This window comes from Schistocerca cancellata, chromosome 4 (genome assembly GCF_023864275.1).
Source record: "Schistocerca cancellata isolate TAMUIC-IGC-003103 chromosome 4, iqSchCanc2.1, whole genome shotgun sequence".
NCBI classification, from domain to species: Eukaryota; Metazoa; Arthropoda; class Insecta; order Orthoptera; family Acrididae; genus Schistocerca; species Schistocerca cancellata.
This window is the reverse complement of record NC_064629.1, coordinates 340,463,880-340,487,758: the sequence shown is the minus strand read 5'-3', so window position 1 is coordinate 340,487,758 and position 23,879 is coordinate 340,463,880. Positions and strand designations below refer to the sequence as shown.

Here is a 23,879-nt window from a genome sequence, read left to right as displayed (position 1 = left end):
ACCCTGTACCACTACTATTCATTTCCGCTACTGTTCTACTCGCAAACAGAGCAAGGGAATAATGGCTGACTGTACATCCTAATTTCTCGTATCTTATCTTTGTGGTCCTTACACATGATGTATGTTGGTGATAGCAGAATTGGTCAGCAGTTGGCTTCAAATACTGGTTTTTCTTAATAGTGTTTCCCAAAAAGAATGCTGCCTTTCCTCCAGGGATTCCCATTCGAGTTCGTGAAGCATATCCATAACACTTACATTTTGTTCAAACCTACCATAAAAAAATTTAGCTGCCATCCTCTGAACTGCTTCAGTGTCTTCCCTCAATCCAACTTGGTACAGATCCCAAACACTCGAGCAGCACCCAAGAACAGGTCGCACCACCGTCCTACATTCAGTCTCCTTTACAGATGAACCACTCTTTCCTAAAATTCTCTCATTGACCATTAGCCTTCTCCACGATAGTGGTCACATGCTTGTTCCACCTCATATCACTTTGCACTGTTAAGCCCAGATATTTAACAACTTGACTGTGTCAAGCTGGACACTAGTAATACTGTATCCAAACAATACAGGTTTGTTCTTCCCACTCATCTGCAATAACTTACATTTTTCCACATTACAGTTAGCTGCCATTCATCACATTAATTAGAAATTTTGTGTAATTCATCTTGTATCTTCCTACAGTCACTGAACTTTGACACATTACTGTACACCACAGTGTCATCAGCAAACAACCACAGATTGCTGCTCGCACCTAGTTAGCAGCCTTCAGTGGGGCACAGTGTCAAATGCTTTCCAGAAATCTAGAAATATGGGGTTTGCCTGTTGCCCTTGATTCATAGTTCTCAGTATATCATGTGATAAAAGGGCAAGCTGAGTTCCGCATGAGTGCTGGTTTCGAAAACCATTCATGAACATCAGCTGCTTAGCCTCAAGATAGTTTATTATATTCAAGCTGAGAATGTGTTCAAGGATTTTGCATCAAGTGGAAGTTAAGGATATTGGTCCATAATTTTGCAGGTCCATTCTCCCTTTCTTATATACTGGAGTCACCTACACTTTTTCCAGTCACCTGGGACTTAGTGCTGGGCAAGAGATTCATGATAAATGGAAGCTAGGTAATGGGCCAATGCCATACAGTACTCTTTGTAAAGTCGAACTGGGATTCCATCCAGACCTGGTGATTTAATTGTTTTCAACTCTTTAGTTTGCTTCCCTATGCCAAGTAAGCTTATTTCGATGCCGTCCATTCCATACAGGGGTCTGTTCGATTGTCAAATGGCAGTACGTTTGAACAGTTCTCCTGCATGAACAATTTCTTGAACATGAAATTTAAAACTTTGGCTTCTGTTTATTTGTCTTCAACTGATACACCAAACTGGTCAATGAGGGACTGAATGGAAGCCTTAGACCTGCTTAGGGAATTTATGTACAAATGGAATTTTCTTGGGTTGTCCAACAGATCTTTTGCTAACATGTGACGTTGGTAGCTGTATGCTTTGTGCATATATCTTTTCACAGACACACGAATCTCTACTAACCTTCGCTTGTCATCACTTGTATGTCCCCTTTTGAACCTAGAATGCAACAGCCTGTTTTCCTCAGCATGTTATGAATTTCAGTATTAAACCTTGGTGAATCTTTTCCATCCTTTATCCACTTACTAGGCACATAGCTCCCCGGACCATGATTTGAACTTTGCTCATACTGCCTCTACATCCATCTTACTGGTACTAAGTGATGCCAGTTCACTGTCTAAGTAAGCTGTTAATAACTGCTTACCTGCTCTATCTAGCAGAAACACTCTCCTAACCTTCTTGACTAATTTATTAACGTTCGTAAATATAGCTGCAATAATGACATAATCGCTAATCCCTGTTTCTATACTGACATTGTCAATAAGGTCTGGCCTATTTGTAGTTCCAAGGTCTAAGATATTTCCACTGCATGTGGACTGCCAAGCTAGCAGTTTTCTATACACAGCAGGTTAAAGTCATCTCCAATATTAGTGCATAATCTGGGTGTTTACACACTATTGACCATAGACTTTCTTTGAATGACTCTAGAACTATCGCAGCGGAATTGGGTGGCTGGTAAAAAATCCAACAATTAACTTAGTTTCACCTACACCTGTTATACGCATTCCGATAACCTCACTGTCACATTCAGCTTCAACCTTAATACTGGAAGAGACAATATTTTTGTATACCGTAATGAAAACTCCCCTTCTATGGCCCCTAATCCGTCTTTCTGATATATGTTCCACAAGGAAAATTACCAAACAGTGTACATTTTGAGAAGTTATTTTCTTTTCTTTAGATAACCATTTCAGCATCTCAATAATGCCATCTTCAGGCTCAATATGCAGTTCACGTATAAACGGTCAGATACATTGATTTACGCATACTGGAGCCATCAGTATCTGGATACTGTAAATTCGTTATTCGAGTGTTTCCTCTAAAGACTTGGCAACAAGACTTGACATACTACAGTTTGCTAGTATTGATATATCTGATTGTACATAAATGAAGTGCATATTGTGTCTGAAGATGGCATTACCAAGATGTCGCAACTGGTTGTCTAAATAAAATAAAATAACTTCTCAAAATACATGGTCATTTAGCAATTTTCCATGGTATGTATTTGACTAGCCACTGTCTCGTATTCACAATGGATCAACAGGGAAGACTCTCTGTTTCCAGAATTTTTTCTGTTTATGGATGAAGCTGAATTTACTCAGGAAAACATATGAAATTGTCACTACTCTAATGTGTGGATGGATGAATATCTATGTACAACAGTTATGGAAAGTGTTTGAATGATATTTCTGCCCTCTGACTGTACAAATTTCTTTATTCTATATTACTCTCATGATTTTGGCCTTAAGCCATTATCAAGTACAACAACAAGAAGAAAATTTTTGTGCAAATGTATAGAAAGGGAAAGGACTAAAATTTTGCATCAGCATTCCACTCCAATGCCAGATTAAAATTATCAAACTAAAACTTCTAACATGTTGGCTATAATTAGATTTTGTGAAGTGAAGGCGATGGGCCACTATGTTGTCTGTGGTGACAGGTAATACCTGAAATTTGGTTTTCTTGTCCACATTCTTGATGCTGTGGATCTCTGACTATTGAATTCCCCATCAATTTCTGAAACTGAATGTCCCATGCATCTAGCTCCAACATCATTCCCTGTTAGTTCTTATTGTGCGCCCATAATCATGCCAGAAATTTTTTCACATGAATCACCTACGCACAAATGACAGCTCCGCCAATGCTCTGCCTTTTCATACCTCACATATGCTGTACTACCACCTTCTGTATATGTACATATCATTATCCCACGACTTTTGTCACCTCTGCATTTACTACTATTTTTGGTTCCTAATAAAATGCATAGATATAATTTTGGGATCCACATGAAAATACTGGCAATTAATGTACCATCTAATGGTTGATTTTGTTTGTATTAATATCCAATTATATCACATATAACTTTAATAGTGACACCCATCTTCTACATGCTCCCCAAAATCCACAAACCCAACAATCCTGGGTGCCCCACTGTGGCTGGTTACAGTGCCCCCACTGTAAGGGACCCTGCCCTTGTTGACCATCATTTGCAACCAATTGTCCAAAACCTAGCCTCCCACATTAAAGATACCAATCACTTCTTGCACCAGCTCTCCACCATCCCACACCATTACCTGAGCGGTCGACACTTGTCATTCTTGATGCAACCTTCCTATACACCAACATCCCTCATGCCCATGGCCTGCTGTGATTGAACACGACCTCTCCCAATGCCCTGTAGATCCCAAAGCTATCACTTCATTCCTCATACACCCAACCAACTACATACTAACCCATAACTGCTTCACCTTTGAAGGGAAGGTATACAAACAAATTTGTGGCACAGCCATGGGCGCCCGCATAGCACCCTCCTGTGCCAACCTCTTCATGGGCCACCTAGAGGAAACATTTCTAGCTTCCCAAAACCCCAAAACCCTGGTCTGGTTCAGGTTTATTGATGACATCTTTATAATCTGGACCCAAAGCCAGGACATCTTATCCTCATTCCTTCACAATCTCAACACTTTCGCTTCCATCCACTTCCCCTGGTCCTCTTCCACCCATTGGGCCAACTTCCTAGATGTCGATCTCCTCCTCTCAGATAGCTCCATCCACATCTCAGTCCACATCAAAACCATCAATTATCGACAGTACCTCCACTTCTACAACAAAACGTCCCTCCCATACAGCCTGGCCACGCATGGCATGCACATCTGCAGTAATGAGAACTCTCTCGCCTAGTATGCCGAAAGCCTCACAAAGGCCTTCGCAGACAGGCAATGCACTTCAGACCTAATGCACAGACAGATCTCCCATGCCATATCCCCCCCCCCTCCCACCCACACACCTGATCCTTGCATCCATCCCAAGAACCAACCATAAAGAAGCGCCTCCCGTGTCACTCAGTACCACCCAGGTCTGGAATGACTGAACCATGTCCTGTGTCAGAGCTTTGATTATCTATCATCATGCCCTGAAATGAGGGACATCCTACCAAAGATACTTCCATCCCATCCCCTTCACAAGATCCTACTCCATGCCTATGCCACTCCCACACACAATCCTCTGACACAATGGTCATACCCTTGTGGAAGACCCAGAAGCAAGACTTGTCCAAGCCACCCACCCAGCACCACCTACTCCAGTCCCGTCACAGGCTTATCCTACCCAATCAGAGACCAGACCACCTGTGAAAGCAGCAATGTTATGCACCAGCTCTGCTGTAACCACTGTACAGCATTTTACATTGGTATGACAACCAACCAGCTGTCACCTATAATGAATGGTCATTGCCAAATTGTTGCCAAAAACAAGGTGGACCACCCAACGGCACAACATGCAGCTGAGCAAAACATGCAGGATTTTAATGGCTGCTTCACAACCAGTGCCATCTGGATCCTCACCCCCACCATCAGCATTTCTGAGTTGCGCAGATGGGAGCTATCCTTACAGAACATCCTTTCATCTTTTGCTCCCGTAATCACAATCACCTTGTTCTAAACCTAAGGTAGCTCGCTGTTCCCCCTGCCCCCAACCAATAATGTGTGTGTGTGTGTGTGTGTGTGTGTGTGTGTGTGTGTGTGTGTGTGTGTGTGTACACGATCTCCTGTCCCAGTACCCCTGCCCAATTCATGTCAGCTAGTTGTGTGCTGCTATCTCATGTACTAGTCTGTAAAATCATGTGCCCAGCCCTCAGCCCACCCCCTCTCTACCTGCACCCCTAACTAGCCCACAGACTGTTCCCCAATTCCCTCCGTGCCTCAGCCCACCCCATTCTGTAGCCCCACCTCACCCCAGTACACTCACCTTGGGCCAGGAAAGAGCTGCACAATGTAGGGAGACCGGTGTGTGTGTGTGTGTGTGTGTGTGTGTGTGTGTGTGTGTGTGTGTGTGTGTGTGTGTGTTTCCTACAAGCTTGGAAAAGGAAGTTCATTCTGAAAGCTAGCAAAGCTCTGTACCTTTTGTTTGTCTACATATCGACGACACAGTACTTCTGCCTTTTGGTGAGCTGTCTCCTTTATTCCTAAATAATGAAGTTCATAACTGGGCACTTCAGCCACCCTCACTTTCAGCACTTGAGACCCAACCATTGTGATGGAGTATTTTCCAGATATTGACATACTGTACATTACTTGCAAATATATCAAGGGCAGACACCACCTAATCAAATGCCACTGATTCCAACTGTGATTAAGCAGAATAGTTAGTATCACCAAACAATATCACAAACCTTCCAGTGCAGGTGTTGCCTTGAGATTTCATGGTGGACCCATCAGATGGGACATAGGCTCCCTTTGACTGCCTCAGTTTGGACGAGGTAAAAACTGTGTAACTTCTGCCCTATATGCCTATTTCATGCACAAGGAGTGTGATAGTTGCGGATATTGATCTTAATGATACACTAGAGCTGATGAAACAATACAATTACTTCATCAAAAGTGCTACAGCTGTCAGTCTCTCAGTTTATGGCAATTCACATGGCAATAAAGGCCACTCCTCCTCTATTTAACTTCACTGTGTTTATGATACAGATCTACATTATTATCAACGAACTACGGTTTGATCCTATAATCTAAACCCTACTTAGACAATGGCTATGGACTCTAATTGATGTGATTTTTTATGCAGTGGTGTATCTTTTGCTGTGTCCCTTGTATTCTTCTGATCATGTATCGGGCGGTTTTTGTACCATGCTGCATTATTCTCAATGCTTTAGCTCTGCCTATGTGTGTTCTAATTATGTACTACAGAATTCTACCTACTCCAGACATGACAAAAACAATGGATGTTGAAAGAAACTGTGTGCTTCAGAACTTGGAAGCTTGCACAAAAGAAAATATGTGAGCTTGTGGTACTCTTAATACTGATGAAAGAGAGACCCACTGCGAGAAAATGGATCAATAATATCAGAAAATAATGAACAGAATACATCTATGTAAAGTAGAAAACTTATAGGAACACAATGCAAAGTTCAATAAAAAAAATAATATTTAGTTACGATCAAACATTAACAATTTATTCTTTCATAACTAAATATGTAATGTAATATACAGGGTGAGGGGCAGCTAAGCCATAACACCCCTTGTATCTCCCCAACCGTAATAGATACAAAGATGCTGTTTGGACAGTGAATTGCAGGGGCAGGGGCTACTTGAACACATCACATTTCATGTTTGTGCTATTTTTTTATTACAGAGATATGAGGCCACATTTGGCTTCTTTAAATGGAACCCTATGTTAAATTTTAGCGTAACATGATGGGCTTAAAAGATGGTTTCATATATGTGTATATCATAATATTGAGGTGGACAGTTTTTGAGACACAGATATGTTCTCGTATCGTGTTCGTCCTTCGAAGCGCGATCGTCCAATGCGACCTTTCCTGTTGTGTAGAGTACATGGTAAATGAGGCAAGTCCATCCTTACACAAACACGGCCATTTACCTGACAATAGTAATACATACTGTTATATTTCGCGCAAAAGTTAACTGATGATGTCGTGCAAACATTATTCAGTTATTTGACAGCTGTGATACCAAAATAGTAGACAACATACAGTATTAAAATACTACAAGATGTTAATACATTTTAAATAACAGAAATACAAATGTAAATGAGGAGGCCCTTATTGGTCACAATTATTTCATACGTATTTGTTTTTTATTTGAAAATATTTACTATTGATCACAATACGAAGCAAATACACACAAAGATGCAAAATACATACTGTAAATGGTACAAAACTTTACTGAAGCGTGTGTTCAAAATGCTTCCTCTCTGCTGCAATGCACATCTGTAGTCGCCATTCGATTGATTTGTGAACGCCCGCGAGGGTGTCACGTGAGATATCAGTGCACGCTTTGATGATACGTTGCTTCATATCATCTAGCATAGTTGGTATTTGAGCATACATTTTACATTTGATTGTTCCCCACAGAAAAAAAAATCAAGAGGGGTCAAATGAGGAGACTGGGCTGGCCACTTCACTTCAGCATGTCATCCTATCCAACAATCCGGGAACTTTTCATTTAACAGCTCTGTAGCCACACAGGAAGAGTGAGCAGGACACCTGTCATGTTGGAACCACATGCACTGATGCGTAATTAGTGGTACCTCTTCCGGTAAAATGGGCAGAACGTTTCACAGGAACTGTGCACAGTTATTGCCATTTAGTATACCCGGAATGACATACGGCCCCACAATGACATTTCCGACAATGCCGCACCACACGTTAACACTCCACAGTTGCTAATGCTGTACCTGTCAAAGCCAATGAGGGTTCTTTATTGACCAGCAATGCATATTATGCAAATCAACATTGCCATGGTTGGTGGAAGTCACTTCATCAGTAAAAGGCACCCATTGAAAAAACATTGGATCATCTTGTAGGTGCTGCAGAGCAAACCGGCAAAATTCCTGGCGTTGTTCGAAATCCACCGAAATCCACACGGGAGAGTGCTTGATGTAATGAGAGGTGAAACGGGTGAAATCTATGCTGGTGCAATATGCATAGAACACTTCTCTGACTTATACCACATTCCGAGGCAATACGTTGCGACGAAACAGTAGGGTGGTTATGCACCAATGCTAGAATGCCCTCTTCATGTACCTCTCCGGTTGCACTTTTCTGCCTTGTCCTCTGTATGGCATTCCATGATCCTGATTCAAGTAGTTTCTTGCAAATACATGCAAGAAGCTGGCATGTAGGATGCTCACGATCAGGATACAGCTCTCCGTATTGCTTTATTTCTCTAACAGCTTTTCTTCTGCTTTCACCATACACTAGAAGCATATCTAACTTTCCTTCATTGGTGTACACGTCTGCTCCAAGAAACTGTGATGGAAATGTGATGTCTCATTACCCCAGCAGCACATTTATACCCTTCTCTCCAGCTACCTCGTGCGTCAACTTGCGGAATTATTGAGAAGCAGGAAAACAAAACCTTCCCTATTAAGTTCCTCAGTAGTCAACAGCAAAGGTCACATTGAACAACGCCACTTTGAAGGATGGACATGATATGGGAACATATCTATGTCTCAAAAACTATTTGCCTAAATATTATGATATACACATATTTGAAACCATCTTTTTAAGCCCATCATGTTACGCTAAAATTTAACATAGGGTTCCATTAAAAAAAAAAAAAAAACAAAGATGGCCTCATATCTCTGTAATAAAAAATAGCACAAACATGAAATGTGATGTATTCCAGTAGCCCCTGTCCCTGCAATTCACTGTCCAAACAGCATCTTTGTATCTATTAGGTTGGGGAGATACATGGGGTGTTATGAATTAGCTGCCTCACCCTGTATATAACACACTATGTTTTTTTAGTTATTGTTTTTTTGTAGGTAACAGACATAGCAACAATCAAACCTTCAATAACAGGTCTGAATATTTAACAAGTAATTGTATAGTCTTCCATAAGTTGAATGTGAGAAAAATGGATTTTTCTTGCAGTAAATCAACATTTTGTAGTCATATAGCTGACTGCAAGGTGCCACAGAATGACTCTGTATCATGGGTAGCTGAACCCTAAAAGGGCATAGTGAGAATCAATTAAACTGATTAAAAGGTTTTCACTGGTGGGACTGTGGATGATGACATTAACAAAGTCAAAAAATATCATTCAAACTGGCCTACAATTACTGTAATATGCAATCATTATATTGGTTATAAAATGACATGAAATTTTCCCATCCATACATTTATAGTCTCTCTCTCTCTCTCTCTCTCTCTCTCTCTCTCTCTCTCTCTGTGTGTGTGTGTGTGTACACACACACACACACACACACACACACACACACACACACACACACAATTCTAATGATTAATTAATAGCAATCAAATACTACAGCTTTTTTATGTGTAATCGGTAATTAGATGTGTGATGACAGTAATGAAAAAAATTAAATCATATTTGCAGGATTTATTTCTTTCAGACGGACATAACAGACTCCAATTCTCAATTACTCTTACCTTATTCCAATCTCCCTTTGGATTTCAGTATCACTGAGTGCACTCATTATAGCTCCCGACTTTACATTGGCACGGCATGCAGCAACGTACCACGCAGGCATTCCCACCCATAGCTCCAACCATGCAACAATTGTTGGACCATTCCACAACGCAAATGGAGTTCCTGCCTTCATCGCTTCAGCCAGGAGCTCATGCCTAAAACAAGAAATCACTTAAGCTGTGGATTTTTATAGCCTAGAATTCTGTAGCACGACAGTCTCAGTTACTGTTTCATATCACATGGACACAGGTTTCATTATCGTCAACAATATCAAACTACTACAGTCTCCAAAGCCTTTTTATTATTTCCTTACACAACTGGACACAGAAAATCCATCATTCTCTTTGTGGCGAATTATGAAACAAAGTGAATAATTGTAAAGGTTTGGAATCCGCCAATTCTCCTTCTCATATGCTATGAAAGAAGCAGACGTATTAGTTTGTCTATGAAGTGACCAACAATGTGGATACAACATTATGAATTCATACCTATGATATGATAAAGTCCACATGAACTGGCAAATTCAAACCTCAACATTTTTCATCAAAAATGTGTATTTTTTCATACTGATGTGTTGTCCTTTTTATACTATACAAACAAATGATATGCATCTCATCTATTTTCAGAGAACACACATACAAAAGTGTTTAAAGAGTTGTGTCCCCCATATACGTACAGAAGATAGTATTGGTCAAAAGTAACTGTTTTAATTTTATGTGTGGAAACAAAGCTCGTTAGGCACCTACCTGTTGAAACTACAAGCAGTTTTCCATGTTGTTATAACCCACTTTTGAACATCCTTTAGCCATAATACCAAAAGAAACAGGAAAGAGTTTAAAAGACACATCGTTAGCTTTGAATTTGGTGAAATAAATGTGTATTATCAATAATGAATCCTACACCACCACCTTTAAATGTCACCATAGCCAGAAATCCAAAGGACTAACGTCAATTGAATATGGAGGACACACTGCTGATCATCCTTACACAACCCAACACTAATTAAATACACTGATCAGCCAGAACATTATGGCTACCTGCCTAATAGCCACTATGTCCATCTTTGACACAGATAGCAGCTGTGACAGGGCATGGCATGGAAGCAACATGGAAGCAATGAGGCTTTGGTAGGTCACTGGAGGGAGCTGGCACCCCATCTGCACATACAAACCACCTAATTCATATAAATTCCAGGGGCAGCGTCAATGAGCTCTGCTGCCACGTTCAATCACATCCCAGTTGTGTTCGATGTTCAGATCTGGCGAGTTGGGAGGGGGGGGGGGGGGGGGGGCAGCACATCAACTGGAACTCGCCAGTCTGTTCCTCAAACCACTCCATCACACTCCTGGCCTTGTGACATGGAACAATATCTTGCTGAAAAATAGAACTGCTGTCGGGAAATATGATCATCATAAAGGGATGTACACGGTCTGCAACCAGCGTACAATACCCCTTGGCTATCATGGTGCTTTGCACAAGCTCCACTGGGCCCATGGATGTCAATGTGAATGTTACCCAAAGCAAAATGGAGCTGCTACCAGCTTGTCTCTATACCCCAGTACATGTGTCAAGCATCTGTTCCCCTGGAAGACGACAGATTCACACTCTCCCATCAGCATGATGAAGAAGGTATCAAGATACATCTGACCATGCAATGCTCTGCCACTGCACCAGCATCCAATGCCGAGGCTCACATGCGCATTTCAGTTATAGTTGCCAATGTTGCGGTGTTAACACTGGCACATGTATGGGTCGTGGGCTGCAGAGGCCAATCATTTGGAGTGTTCGGTGTACTGTGTGGTCGCCACATTTGTACTCTGCCCAGCATTCAGTCTGATGTCCATTCCACCATAGTTCGCTGCCTGTTCTGTTTTACCAGTCTACCCAGCCTACGATGTCAGTCACCTGTTATGAGGGGTGGCTGCTCAACCTCATGCCATCTAGACATCGTTTCACCTTGTTTTCACCACATGTTGAAGACACTCACCTCTGCAATCCTCAGACACCCATTAAGTTGAGCAATTTATGGAATGCTCATGCCGAGCCTCTGGGCCATCACACTCCACCTTTGGTCAAACTCAGATAGATCATGCGGCTTCCCCATTCTATGCACGGACAGCACATTCACTGATACTACATGCACCACGCATGTCTCTGACAAATAGTCATTCCTCAGCAGGTGACACTGCTATCGCCTGGACAGGTTTATATCAATAGCAGGTCAGTGGTCATATGGACTCTGCATGGCCATACAATATGCATAAATCCCACCTATTTTTTCCCACTGCACAAGTTACATTCTCTAACAGTATAGGTCTTTTCTTCTTCTTCTTCTTCTTCTTCTTCTTCTTCTTCTTCTTAGATCTTCAACCATCAGGTTGGTTACCATCAGTTCACCATGCTTTTCTGTCTTCGGCCTTCCTCTCGAGAGCAGTATAGGTTGTACAGCTGGTATCCTCCATGATCTGGTTGATATATTCTAGTCCCCATCTACCTCTTGTATTTTTACCTTCTACTGTCCCTTCAATGATACTTTTAATGATACCATCATCTCTCAGCAGATGGCTGACCCATATGTCCCTTACATTTTCAATTACCTTCAGGAGACAAAGCTTCTCTTCCTCCGCTCTGTGAAGCACTTCTTCATTTGATATCTTGTCTACCCATGAATCTTGAGCATTCTGCAGTAGCACTACATCCTGAAGGCTGATATTTTTTGTTTTTCTGTTTCTCTGAGCATCCATGTTTCACTTCCATACAGTAGCACACTCCAAACACATGCCTTTATGAGGTTTTCCCCCAAGATGTTTGTCTATGCTGCTTGATGTGAAAAGGTTTCTTCCCTTATTAAAAGCAGCTTCTGCCTGGTTGATTTGGCTTCCAATTTCCTTTCTTGACCTTCCATCTTGTGTAAGTTTACACCCCAGGTATGTAAAGAATTTGACAGTCTCTAGTTGGTCATTGGTAAGTGAGCATTGGCAATAGTGTTTTGTATGCCAACTACTAAGATTTTTGTTTCACCTTTATTAATTTCATATTATAAGAAAAGCTGAGGGTGATTTACAGTATTGTTCTGTAGTTCTCAGGCCCTACAAGTCTCTCACTCACAATTAGAGCCCATAAACTGAAAAAGTGAGCCCGATGTTATGCTTCCATAATCACCTTACAATTTGTATCTGTCCACACATTATCTGAGTAATTTATTATTCCCCTCTGTTTGAATTCCACTTCATTTATAAATAAGATTCTACATGTGAGCTGTGGAATACAAGCCACTGACAAAATGGTCTTGTGGCCTGAGAACTTGCGCACAGTACGAGTGACATGGGTAAAGTAACATCTCTGATAGTACCGACTATGTAAGCAAATGATTTATGCCTTCAGCAGCTGCAGTTATTCTCAAACTGTTTTTGGAGTTATCCTTACTTGTCCCACCATTCATTTCTCTACATTCACTGTGGGGTTTTAGTGGAGTACACTTCGATCCATTGCACTGTTATGAATGTTTCTGTACCTGCATGTCACTGGCATAACATGCAGAGTATTTTTGTCTTCACTTGGAATGTGGCAATGTGGATATTCTTTTGGCATATATGACATGTAAATGTTGGTTAATGTCATTGCTTAAACCATAGAAGAAAAATACCTTGTTTACCATTTCTCAAGTGGAATAACATGACTCAATTTCAAAGCAGCATTAGACATACTACATGGAATCACTAATATTGTTCTGGAACCTGCACAAATTAAATATAATCTGTATGGAACAGTTGATGCAGAGATTGCTGTGACTGACTTTGGCACCTAAGTCAATTGAAAAAGTACAAAAACAAATGCAATCAATAAGAAATGTCCAATGAACTTCTACAGGAAGACATCCTATGCCACTGAGTACTGAGCACTCGCAACAACACAAGAAAATTACTCCAGATCTCAACAGACATTTATTTCTGGAGATATGTCAATAGAACTTTTTCGTTATTTTTGACCAATGATGTATCTGAGAGGAAGATAGGACATTCATGTTTAAACACCTGATACATTAAAGTCAATGTCACTACAGGAAAGAATTTTTTTTTTCTACATATTTCTTTTTCCTTGTGTCACCCATGCAAGTCATCCTTGGTAGTGTTAAAAGTTGTGTTTCAGAAGTCTTCAAAACACAACAGTAATAAAGCACAATGTTAGGACGTTGATACGTCACAAGATAACTATTTGCAGTTATGAGGCTTCTTCATCAAACATTAAAAAATTTAGGACAGAATAATAAAATACCCATAAGTCTTTATCACAGAGCCAAAATTGTCTAAAATTATTTAACAGCTATCACATACTTAAAGTACACAGTAATTTTTGTACAAAAACATCTATTCCTGCAGAGTGTGAATATTTCACAGGAAAATTACATTTAATGAAAAACTGAAATTTGTTTCATTTTTATAAAATAAATTGGTGTCAGTTATAGAAAATGAGTTGCCTCATGCAAAGTACTGTGAGAGTCTACACTTTGTGCCAAAGAATAGATAAAACAGATTATTTACTCTCATGTTCCCAATAAAACATTCCACTAAAACATTCCACTGACATGCATATATTTATGGGTCTATATTTCAAGAATGCATCATGAGTAACACTGGGTAGCAATTGTTTTTTCACTACAGACACTACACAAATCACAGACATGGAAAATCCTCTGAAGGGAGTCATGAACATAACAGTTTTCATCATAATGAGCTAAAAAATAATTAAATTCATCCTAAAAAATCAGTGCAAACAACAAAACTTACAATGTTTTTGACATTTCATACAACCATGCTATCTATAAACATGCAATTAAGCATGAAGATGAATTCTGGGAGATTTTAAACCATATGAAGCAAGCAATATTGGTCAAACTCTGGTGGAATACATCCAATAATCAGTCTAAATACTGGCAGCCCTTCTTCAAAGCTACACAGGTCCATTACTTTTCATTTCCTTCATTCAAACATTACATTGTTGTTGAACATACCAGTTAGTGTTTGTTCACCTACAAACAATGTAACTATTGTCAAGATGTTACAAAAGAAACAAAGAATGAATTGACTCAAATACACATTTTAAAGAAATTATTTCTACACCATGACTGCATAACTGACTACAACTGATAATATCTGCTCGGCATTGCATATTACAGACAGTTGGAGTATAAAGATGTTTCCAGAACAGCAACAGTGTTCACATCGACCAATGACTCGTGAACTTGACAAAAACAATGCAGTCAAGAACACAGGCCACATGAATAAAAGAAAATAATCCTAAAAAGTGTGGTACCAAGTGTAAAACCTTAATGCATAGAATTTGATTGAATTAAAGCAATAGATCAAATGAAGATATCTGGAGACAATAAATGTTTATTCTGAAGAAACACATTTCAAATACCTACAAAAAAGGAAGTTAATGTTTTAGGAAGTTTTAACATGGTCAATGTACTGTCTATTTCAATGTGATAAGACTCAATAAGAAATCAAATACAAAAAAGTTAAGAGGATAGTGATGAAAGTTCATTATATACTGTTGTCCAAAATTTCTCAGGCACTCTTAGGACATTGATTTTCTTTAAAGACATATACTCCAGTGAAGAAAAGGAACATTTCAAATATTTGTGTTACTGACATATACAATTTGTACTGTACTTCAAACACAACAACACAAACAGATAATACAGAAAGGTCATAACAAAGCAATTGCTTGGCATCCCCACTGGGGATGTTAGGTTAAATAATGGTTAAAATGAGGTATGAAGCCAGTATTATGTCCTCATATTTAAGGATGGAACTGGCAGAGAGACAGCTTCTGGTCAGCACACTAGCACACAAACATCCTTTGTTCAGTTCCAAATGCCACTGAAGCATGATGTGGAGTTAGGGTAGAAGAAACTTTTGAAAGTTAAAGTGTTATTTCAGAATAGCAGAGTATATGTTGGCTTTCAGTTTACTCTTGCCCATTCTGTTCATTTCTACAACCACTATAACAACAGGAAAACAACACTACATTATACAAGATATGCCACAGTCATTCACAAACATAGTTACACATCAGTCACAAGATGCACAGAGATTATATGAAGACAATGGCAATCCACTTCCACTAGAGTACTGCCACACAATCTGCACAGGGTATCCCACATTGTCACTATGCTCCGTCACTGAGCTGTGGATTAATCACACTAGAATCTATTTTTGGTTGACAAAACACAAACTATAACAAAAAATCTGTTTCCCATAACTTTACATCTGCCCTAAGCACATAAGTGGTTGTTACAGTAAATAAATCTCTTATAATGAAAATCTCTTACTTGAGTATTTTAAAATACCTTTATTTGTGAAGAAATTAAGATGTCACGGCCTACATATTTGTAGAATGAAAAAATGGTCAGAAATGCCACGTGTACTTTGCAAATAATAACATCAAGTTGTAGACTGATGTCACACTTTCAATTCTCTACCCCCAGTTGCTCCAAAACTGTGTACGTGTACCTGGCCACTTGATTGATTCATTATTGCCATGACATCATTATAATTACACAAAACAGTGAAATTGAAGCTTCACAATTTCCATGAACTGGATAAATACAACTTAAAGACTATGCTACTAACTCTGTCACACAATGCTGATGATCTGAAGGTAGATAATTTATTTCATCTGACCTATTTTATGAATTTTCTTTTCGTTCTGCACTCACTCAATTATGACTTCCACATTTTCACAATTCAGCAGTAAGTTTACATTCCAAAGTCATTACAGTCATTCACACCATTTTAATACAATCTGCATATATCAGGCCCCTGTTAAAGGAAAATCTCTTGGGTGCTCATAAAAATAAAATCTTACCAAAGCAGATAGAAGCTGCTTTATGGCACTGTAAGTAAGAGAAAAAGCTGAGCACACATAAATAACAGTATACATGCACATATATGCTGAAAGCGTACATAACTCAACATTTACTCTTTAACACCAAAAATCCTTAAGTTTTTAAACTGAGGTACACACTTTTTCTTTTTCCGTCGATCAAAATCACCCTTCTGTCCAAGCCCACCACTGAGGCTTAGGGTATCACCTCCTGAAATGTCAGCATCACCATAAGCTGCTGACATAGCTGCTGCTTCGGCCACTGGAATGCCCACACCAAGCATTGATGGTTCCTTTGCTTTACCCTATTGAGGAAAAAAAATCTTATCTACTGATTTGTTCATGACACGAACATTCATCACATCAGATAAGCTATGTATTAAAAATTGGGATACAATGCAAAGAACTTTTTTTTACATTAAGAAAATGTACTGAAAATGAATGCAAACTACGTGTTATATAGAACAGAGTGAAAACTCAGTTTGTACATTCTGTTCTGTTGTGAATAATGGAAAGTAGCATAACATTTCTTTTAGATTCTCAATTTTCAGTAAACCTTCAATCAATCATGATGAAATCAGCTAATTCCTCAGTACTCAGATATACATCAAACTGACTGGGGATGTTAGGTTAAATAATGGATAAAATGAGGTACAAAGCCAGTATTATGTTTCCATATTTTCAAATGGGCAAACAACTTTTGTATCTAATAAAGGCAACAATCTCAGTGATAGCTGCCTGTTACAATGGATCTGTTCTTGATGACTCCAAGTCACCAAGAAAAAATTAGAATGACAAAAAACATACTGATAAAATCCCAGTGGAAGCTAGCATGGAAAGAAACATTTGACTTTACTGGAACACAAATGTATAGGTCACATAATGTGAACGACACAAACTAGTAATGTGAGCCTCACTTCCTTTAGTATTCTGGATATCACTAAACTTCACATTTACTGTCCACAATTGTGTGTATGGTTCTGACATTGTGACAGCAGAGGAAGGGTGAAGGAAAATTCTTATCAATTAATTTTTTTTTGTTTCTAAGCCTTTATTTGGTAATGCTGCTCTCAAGCAACATAAAAATTCCACCTCATTTCTTGCAATATGTTTGAAGTTTCATGCTTGGATGGACAATGATGCTTCCAAGCAACATTTAAGCTCTCATAAACAACCATATTATGTTGTCTCTGATGAAAAGTTTCCAAGTACAGTGCATTTTCAGAGGACACCATGCAAGTTATGTTAGCATCAGTTCACAATGTAGCAATTTCTTTTGATTTTTTGGTGCTGTTTTTTCTTTTGCACTGAAAATTTCTTATAAATGAAAAGAGGAAGTCTTAAAGGTTAGTTATTATACAAATGTGTCAGCTAATTCTTACCAGGGACATTACAAATGGACTGGTCTTTTCTGGGAAGAAGCAGCCTGGCTTTGGCTACAGAATGGAAATCAAATCCAGAATAAGATGAAAAATACAGAATAAGATGAAAAATCCAGAATAAAATGAAAACAGCAACTCCTGTGGCAGTGAATGACATATGATATGACAGTTTTGATCAGTGACCAGAGGATGGGCCAAAAGGGAAGCTGTAGGATTTGCCCTCAGAGGCACATGATGGTAAAATGTAGAATGGTTGCACGCTTTGGACCAAAAAAGAATTTTTTTTAAGGACATTTCGCAAAATACACCAATTTATGTAGCCACAGGAACAACGTTTTAGTAGTTACATTGAAGCAAACATGCGCTTTTTGTGGGCAATGATATGTACAAGTAACATATTGTATTTTGAAAAACTGCATGTAAAACTGTTCACATGATCATATACATCTAATTCAAGTAACTTAATGCTTTTTATTCACAATATTTTTGCATGTGTCGAATAAAGGGTCAAGAACATAATTAAATGTAGAAAGTAAGAAGAATTATAAAGAAGAAGCTTCAATGCTATGTGGTCTTATTTGTTTAAATTTATTAATAGCATTTTCCATGTTACTTGTCTCTGTTCAGCTATATTTTAGTTGAGCAGTGTAGCCGTGGGCCATGAAGAGTAAGTGCCACTATATTCTAATATTATCCTGGCAGGAAATTAAAGTTTACTACATAACAGAAAATCAGAAATTCATGTTAACTGATTCCTCCACTGCTCCTTGGAACAACAGCTTAATAATTGTAAATGAAAAGCACAATAGTATATATGTTCTACTGTAACATACACAATACTGTGCTTTTTATTTATAAGTTATAAACTTATATTTATACACATATATTGATGAAATGGGCAGCTGCAAATAGTGCAATGTCTGTAAGAAAGTGGACAACAATAGCTTCAAAAGATAGCAGACATAGAAATTTGGTGAACATAGTAAATCTGTACAAATTACAAAAAAATTGCTCAGAGTGAGACAAACAATTATTGATATATACAATTAACTGGATGGGTACACTATTACAAGTATTTTAATGCCTGTCAAGTGTCCATTACTTTTTTTATTAGTTTGAATAAAACAGAAACAGTGAGGCTCTTTTCAGAGCCAGAAAAAAGCTCTCGCGTGGCATCAGAGGAATCCCAGTAGAGTGGTTCGGATTATATCTTAAGCAAACAGCAAGTAGAAAGCAGTAAGAAGACACAATTACCAACCTTTCTACTCTGATTATGGAGATACTGCACACAATGTACCACAGAGATCAATATTAAGACTATTATTGATCCTTCTGTAACCAAATGATTTACTGTTAAAAGCAGAATCACTATTGGTACTCTCTCTTCACATAAACCAAGTACTTTCTCTAGTAACAATCGTCAGTTCCATAAGACCAAACCCTTCTCATCCCAAATACTAGTTCAGCATCAAAACCACTGTCTCACCTCACACAAAATGAGCCCTCTAATGAGACATGCTTTTGAGCAAACCCACACTGATCGTGTGTATTGATTTCCTGATGTAATCACCTGGAAATTGCTTTTCTTATCAGCCTACAGTTATGTATTTGCGTTTCACTAAAGACTGGAAAATTTTACAAACAACCTTAAATATAGCTAGGTCAAAATAAATTGCAACATTTGCTACAAATATTGATAGCAATGTGACAATTTTGTACTCATGGTCTGTCTTATTACATTTGTAGAATAAGTTACACTCCTGGAAATGGAAAAAAGAACACATTGACACCGATGTGTCAGACCCACCATACTTGCTCCGGACACTGCGAGAGGGCTGTACAAGCAATGATCACACGCACGGCACAGCGGACACACCAGGAACCGCGGTGTTGGCCGTCGAATGGCGCTAGCTGCGCAGCATTTGTGCACCGCCGCCGTCAGTGTCAGCCAGTTTGCCGTGGCATACGGAGCTCCATAGCAGTCTTTAACACTGGTAGCATGCCGCGACAGCATGGACGTGAACCGTATGTGCAGTTGACGGACTTTGAGCGAGGGCGTATAGTGGGCATGCGGGAGGCCGGGTGGACGTACCGCCGAATTGCTCAACACGTGGGGCGTGAGGTCTCCACAGTACATCGATGTTGTCGCCAGTGGTCGGCGGAAGGTGCACGTGCCCGTCGACCTGGGACCGGACCGCAGCGACGCACGGATGCACGCCAAGACCGTAGGATCCTACGCAGTGCCGTAGGGGACCGCACCGCCACTTCCCAGCAAATTAGGGACACTGTTGCTCCTGGGGTATCGGCGAGGACCATTCGCAACCGTCTCCATGAAGCTGGGCTACGGTCCCGCACACCTTTAGGCCGTCTTCCGCTCATGCCCCAACATCGTGCAGCCCGCCTCCAGTGGTGTCGCGACAGGCGTGAATGGAGGGACGAATGCAGACGTGTCGTCTTCAGCGATGAGAGTCGCTTCTGCCTTGGTGACAATGATGGTCGTATGCGTGTTTGGCGCCGTGCAGGTGAGCGCCACAATCAGGACTGCATACGACCGAGGCACACAGGGCCAACACCCGGCATCATGGTGTGGGGAGCGATCTCCTACACTGGCCGTACACCACTGGTGATCGTCGAGGGGACACTGAATAGTGCACGGTACATCCAAACCGTCATCGAACCCATCGTTCTACCATTCATAGACCGGCAAGGGAACTTGCTGTTCCAACAGGACAATGCACGTCCGCATGTATCCCGGCCACCCAACGTGCTCTAGAAGGTGTAAGTCAACTACCCTGGCCAGCAAGATCTCCGGATCTGTCCCCCATTGAGCATGTTTGGGACTGGATGAAGCGTCGTCTCACGCGGTCTGCACGTCCAGCACGAACGCTTGTCCAACTGAGGCGCCAGGTGGAAATGGCATGGCAAGCCGTTCCACAGGACTACATCCAGCATCTCTACGATCGTCTCCATGGGAGAATAGCAGCCTGCATTGCTGCGAAAGGTGGATATACACTGTACTAGTGCCGACATTGTGCATGCTCTGTTGTCTGTGTCTATGTGCCTGTGGTTCTGTCAGTGTGATCATGTGATGTATCTGACCCCAGGAATGTGTCAATAAAGTTTCCCCTTCCTGGGACAATGAATTCACGGTGTTCTTATTTCAATTTCCAGGAGTGTATATTGAGTGGTAGGTCACACTTCAGTTCCTTGTAATATGAAGTTTAATTATGTATTATCATCATTTTGCTTCCATTTCCATTCAAAATGTTTTAAAAGTACATCTCAAATTCACTGACATCATTCTTTCACAGTCTTTGAAGTTTTATAATTTGACAGTTTTTTAAGCTTAACCATTTTTCGTCTTTATACCACAAAACTGGAAGTTTCTTATCTCAATGAGAAGAGTGTTTATTCACAAAAGTTCATACAATAACCTTAGTTTTATGTTTCAGTATATTAATTTTGCAAGTCTGGTTTAGTCTAAATGACACCCACATACAATTTATTTTGTTTCTTCATATTATATCTTTTGAGCAGTATTCGAACTTCCTGGGAAACAGATATGTAAGTGCCTCACAGTCTTCAATTGAGTAGAAACCTAATTAATAATAATAATAATAATAATAACATGAAGCAGTCAAAAGTAAAACTGTGATTTTTCTTCTACACTGTTTATAGCCTGAGACATTACATGGACACCAGTAATGATGAAATAAACTCGTAGGGAATGAAATGTCTTCCAGCCCAGTTCAAAATAAAGTCAGTTCAGCATAATGTTAGAGCTCAAATCACCTTTATACACTACATGTACAGAGCCTTTCAACGTTTTACATCATGGAGGGAGAGGGCTACCACTTTCTGTTGTATATTAAGAAGTAGCAAAAAATGTTGATGGCAGTCTTTTTTATTTAATTTCATCCAGTAATATCACCAGCACCACCATCACTACAAGTTGTATCAAACTGACCCAGAAAGTAGATTTTGTAGGCAATTAAGATGGTATGCATTCACATTAGATTTAATGTCTTTCACTCACTGTCTGCATTTCACCTGATTGGATCATCTTGGCACGTAATACTCCCCACTTTTATGATGCTGTAAATAGCATGAAGTTTGCTATTGTATTTGTTTGAACAGAACAAAGCAATCACAGCAAACCACATGGAAAAAAGATATGGCAATGACTTGTATGTCTATTAAAAAGCACAACTCATTAAATTCAACAGAATGGTATCAAGTGGAAGCTTCAGAATGCACAGATACACAACTATTATGGGTTGATGTCTATGAAAGAGTTGCACAGTCAATCAACTCACTTTTACTAGCAAGCTCTTAAATGTATAAAAAGATCAATGTCAAGAAGTAGTGAAGGCATTTTGAACTCTAAATCTTCAACTGGGCAGCCTACAGCACTGTTTCACCACAAAACCTTCAGGAATAAAGCATCCACCAGATTTTTCACAGAACGTGATAAATGCACATTCTAGAGCTTCTGACTTTAAATATTGTAGGCTGCGAATTTTTAAAACCCACACAATTAGTAAAATATGAGATTTGTTTTGCATTACATACAGGAGTTCTGTTTCACAAAGAAACGACAAAAAAGAAGAGGTGTGAGAAGAATAAAAATGAGGCAAAGATCTCTAATTAATTAAAAAAAAAAAAAAAAAAAAAAAAAAAAAAAAAAAAAACGGGAAAATTGACATATACAGAAAGAATTTTATTAAAAGTGGACAAACTATGGCACTTTTTTCCTATGTAAGTCAGTTATGTAACTTGCCTCACAGTGTAACATTAGTCCCCCTATTTATACACCCGTAAGTCCAAAATAATATGAACATCTGCTTAATAGCATGTTGGTACACCTCTGAAACACAATGCAGCAGTGATTCTGCATGGTATGGGTTCCAAAAAGTCTTTGGTAGGCTTCCAGAAGTATGTGTCACCACATGTCTATGTACAGGTCACACAGTTCTTATAAATTATTGCCCAGAGGTTTCAGTCCATGAATCTGGCATTTGATAATACCCCAAATGATTTCCATCTGGTTTGAATCAGGCATATTTGGTGGTTGAAATACCAATGTCAGTCCACTATCATGCTTCTGAAATCACTGTAGTATAATTCTGGCTTTATGACATGGATAGTTATCTTGCTGGAAGATGTCATCATTGTTGGGGAAGTCATCAAGCATGAAGGGATACAGGTGGTCTGCAATAATGTTCACATTGTCCACAGCTATCATAGTGCCTTTAATTACTACTACAGGTCTCACCAAAGGTGAGGTGAATGTTCACCTCAGCACATTACTACCACCATCAGCCTATGTCCGTGGCACAATGCATGTTTTGAGCAGCTGTTCACCTGGATGACAGCAACTCCCAACACAACAGTCACCTGGTGTAACAAGAAATACAACTCATCTGAGCAGGTGACACATTTCCAATCTTGATGATCCCATGCCGACTGAAATTGTCATTAATGGTGTCGATGGGTCAATGTGGGGACGCAGAGTGGTCACCTGCTACTGAGTCCCACGTTTAAAAATGTGCTGCACTTTACACAGTGGGCAAGATTCTGGATTCTGTGTTCTGTGATGAGGTGTGGATATCCAATACCTTACTGCCTACTCATGGTTTTCCCATCTTTGAACCACTTTCCATACATGCTCATCACAACAGCATGCGAATAGCTGACCATCTCCACCATTTCTGACATGTTCATTCCCAGGTGCCAGGCCACAACAATCTTCTCTTTGTCAAAGTCAATAATTTCACTGGATTACCTCATTTGCAGCCCATATCAGCAATATAAAGTTTCCCCATTTTTTCTGCTTCACTTATATATGATACTTTCCTTACGACATTCTACAACTGCAACATCACTAAGTGGCATCCAATCTCACAGTGGTCACTGGTCATAATGTTTTGATACATCAGTGTGTATTAGATACGGGACAACAAACAGTTGAGGAGTAAAAGTAAAAACTCATCAAACAGCAGAGTTAT

The 23,879-nt window shown here is 39.6% G+C and overlaps 1 protein-coding gene across 1 annotated transcript in view; it reads right to left on the bottom strand.

Annotated features, from left to right (window-relative positions):
• Positions 1-23,879, bottom strand: part of LOC126183371 (liprin-alpha-1) — a 1,187,054-nt gene that overhangs the window by 51,378 nt on the left and 1,111,797 nt on the right. The window contains exons 21-22 of the mRNA XM_049925301.1: positions 16,631-16,794; positions 9,559-9,753 (exon numbers count right to left, since the gene is read on the bottom strand). Coding sequence (XP_049781258.1) covers positions 9,559-9,753; positions 16,631-16,794 — 359 coding nt within the window. The remainder of the gene's footprint in view (positions 1-9,558; positions 9,754-16,630; positions 16,795-23,879) is intronic.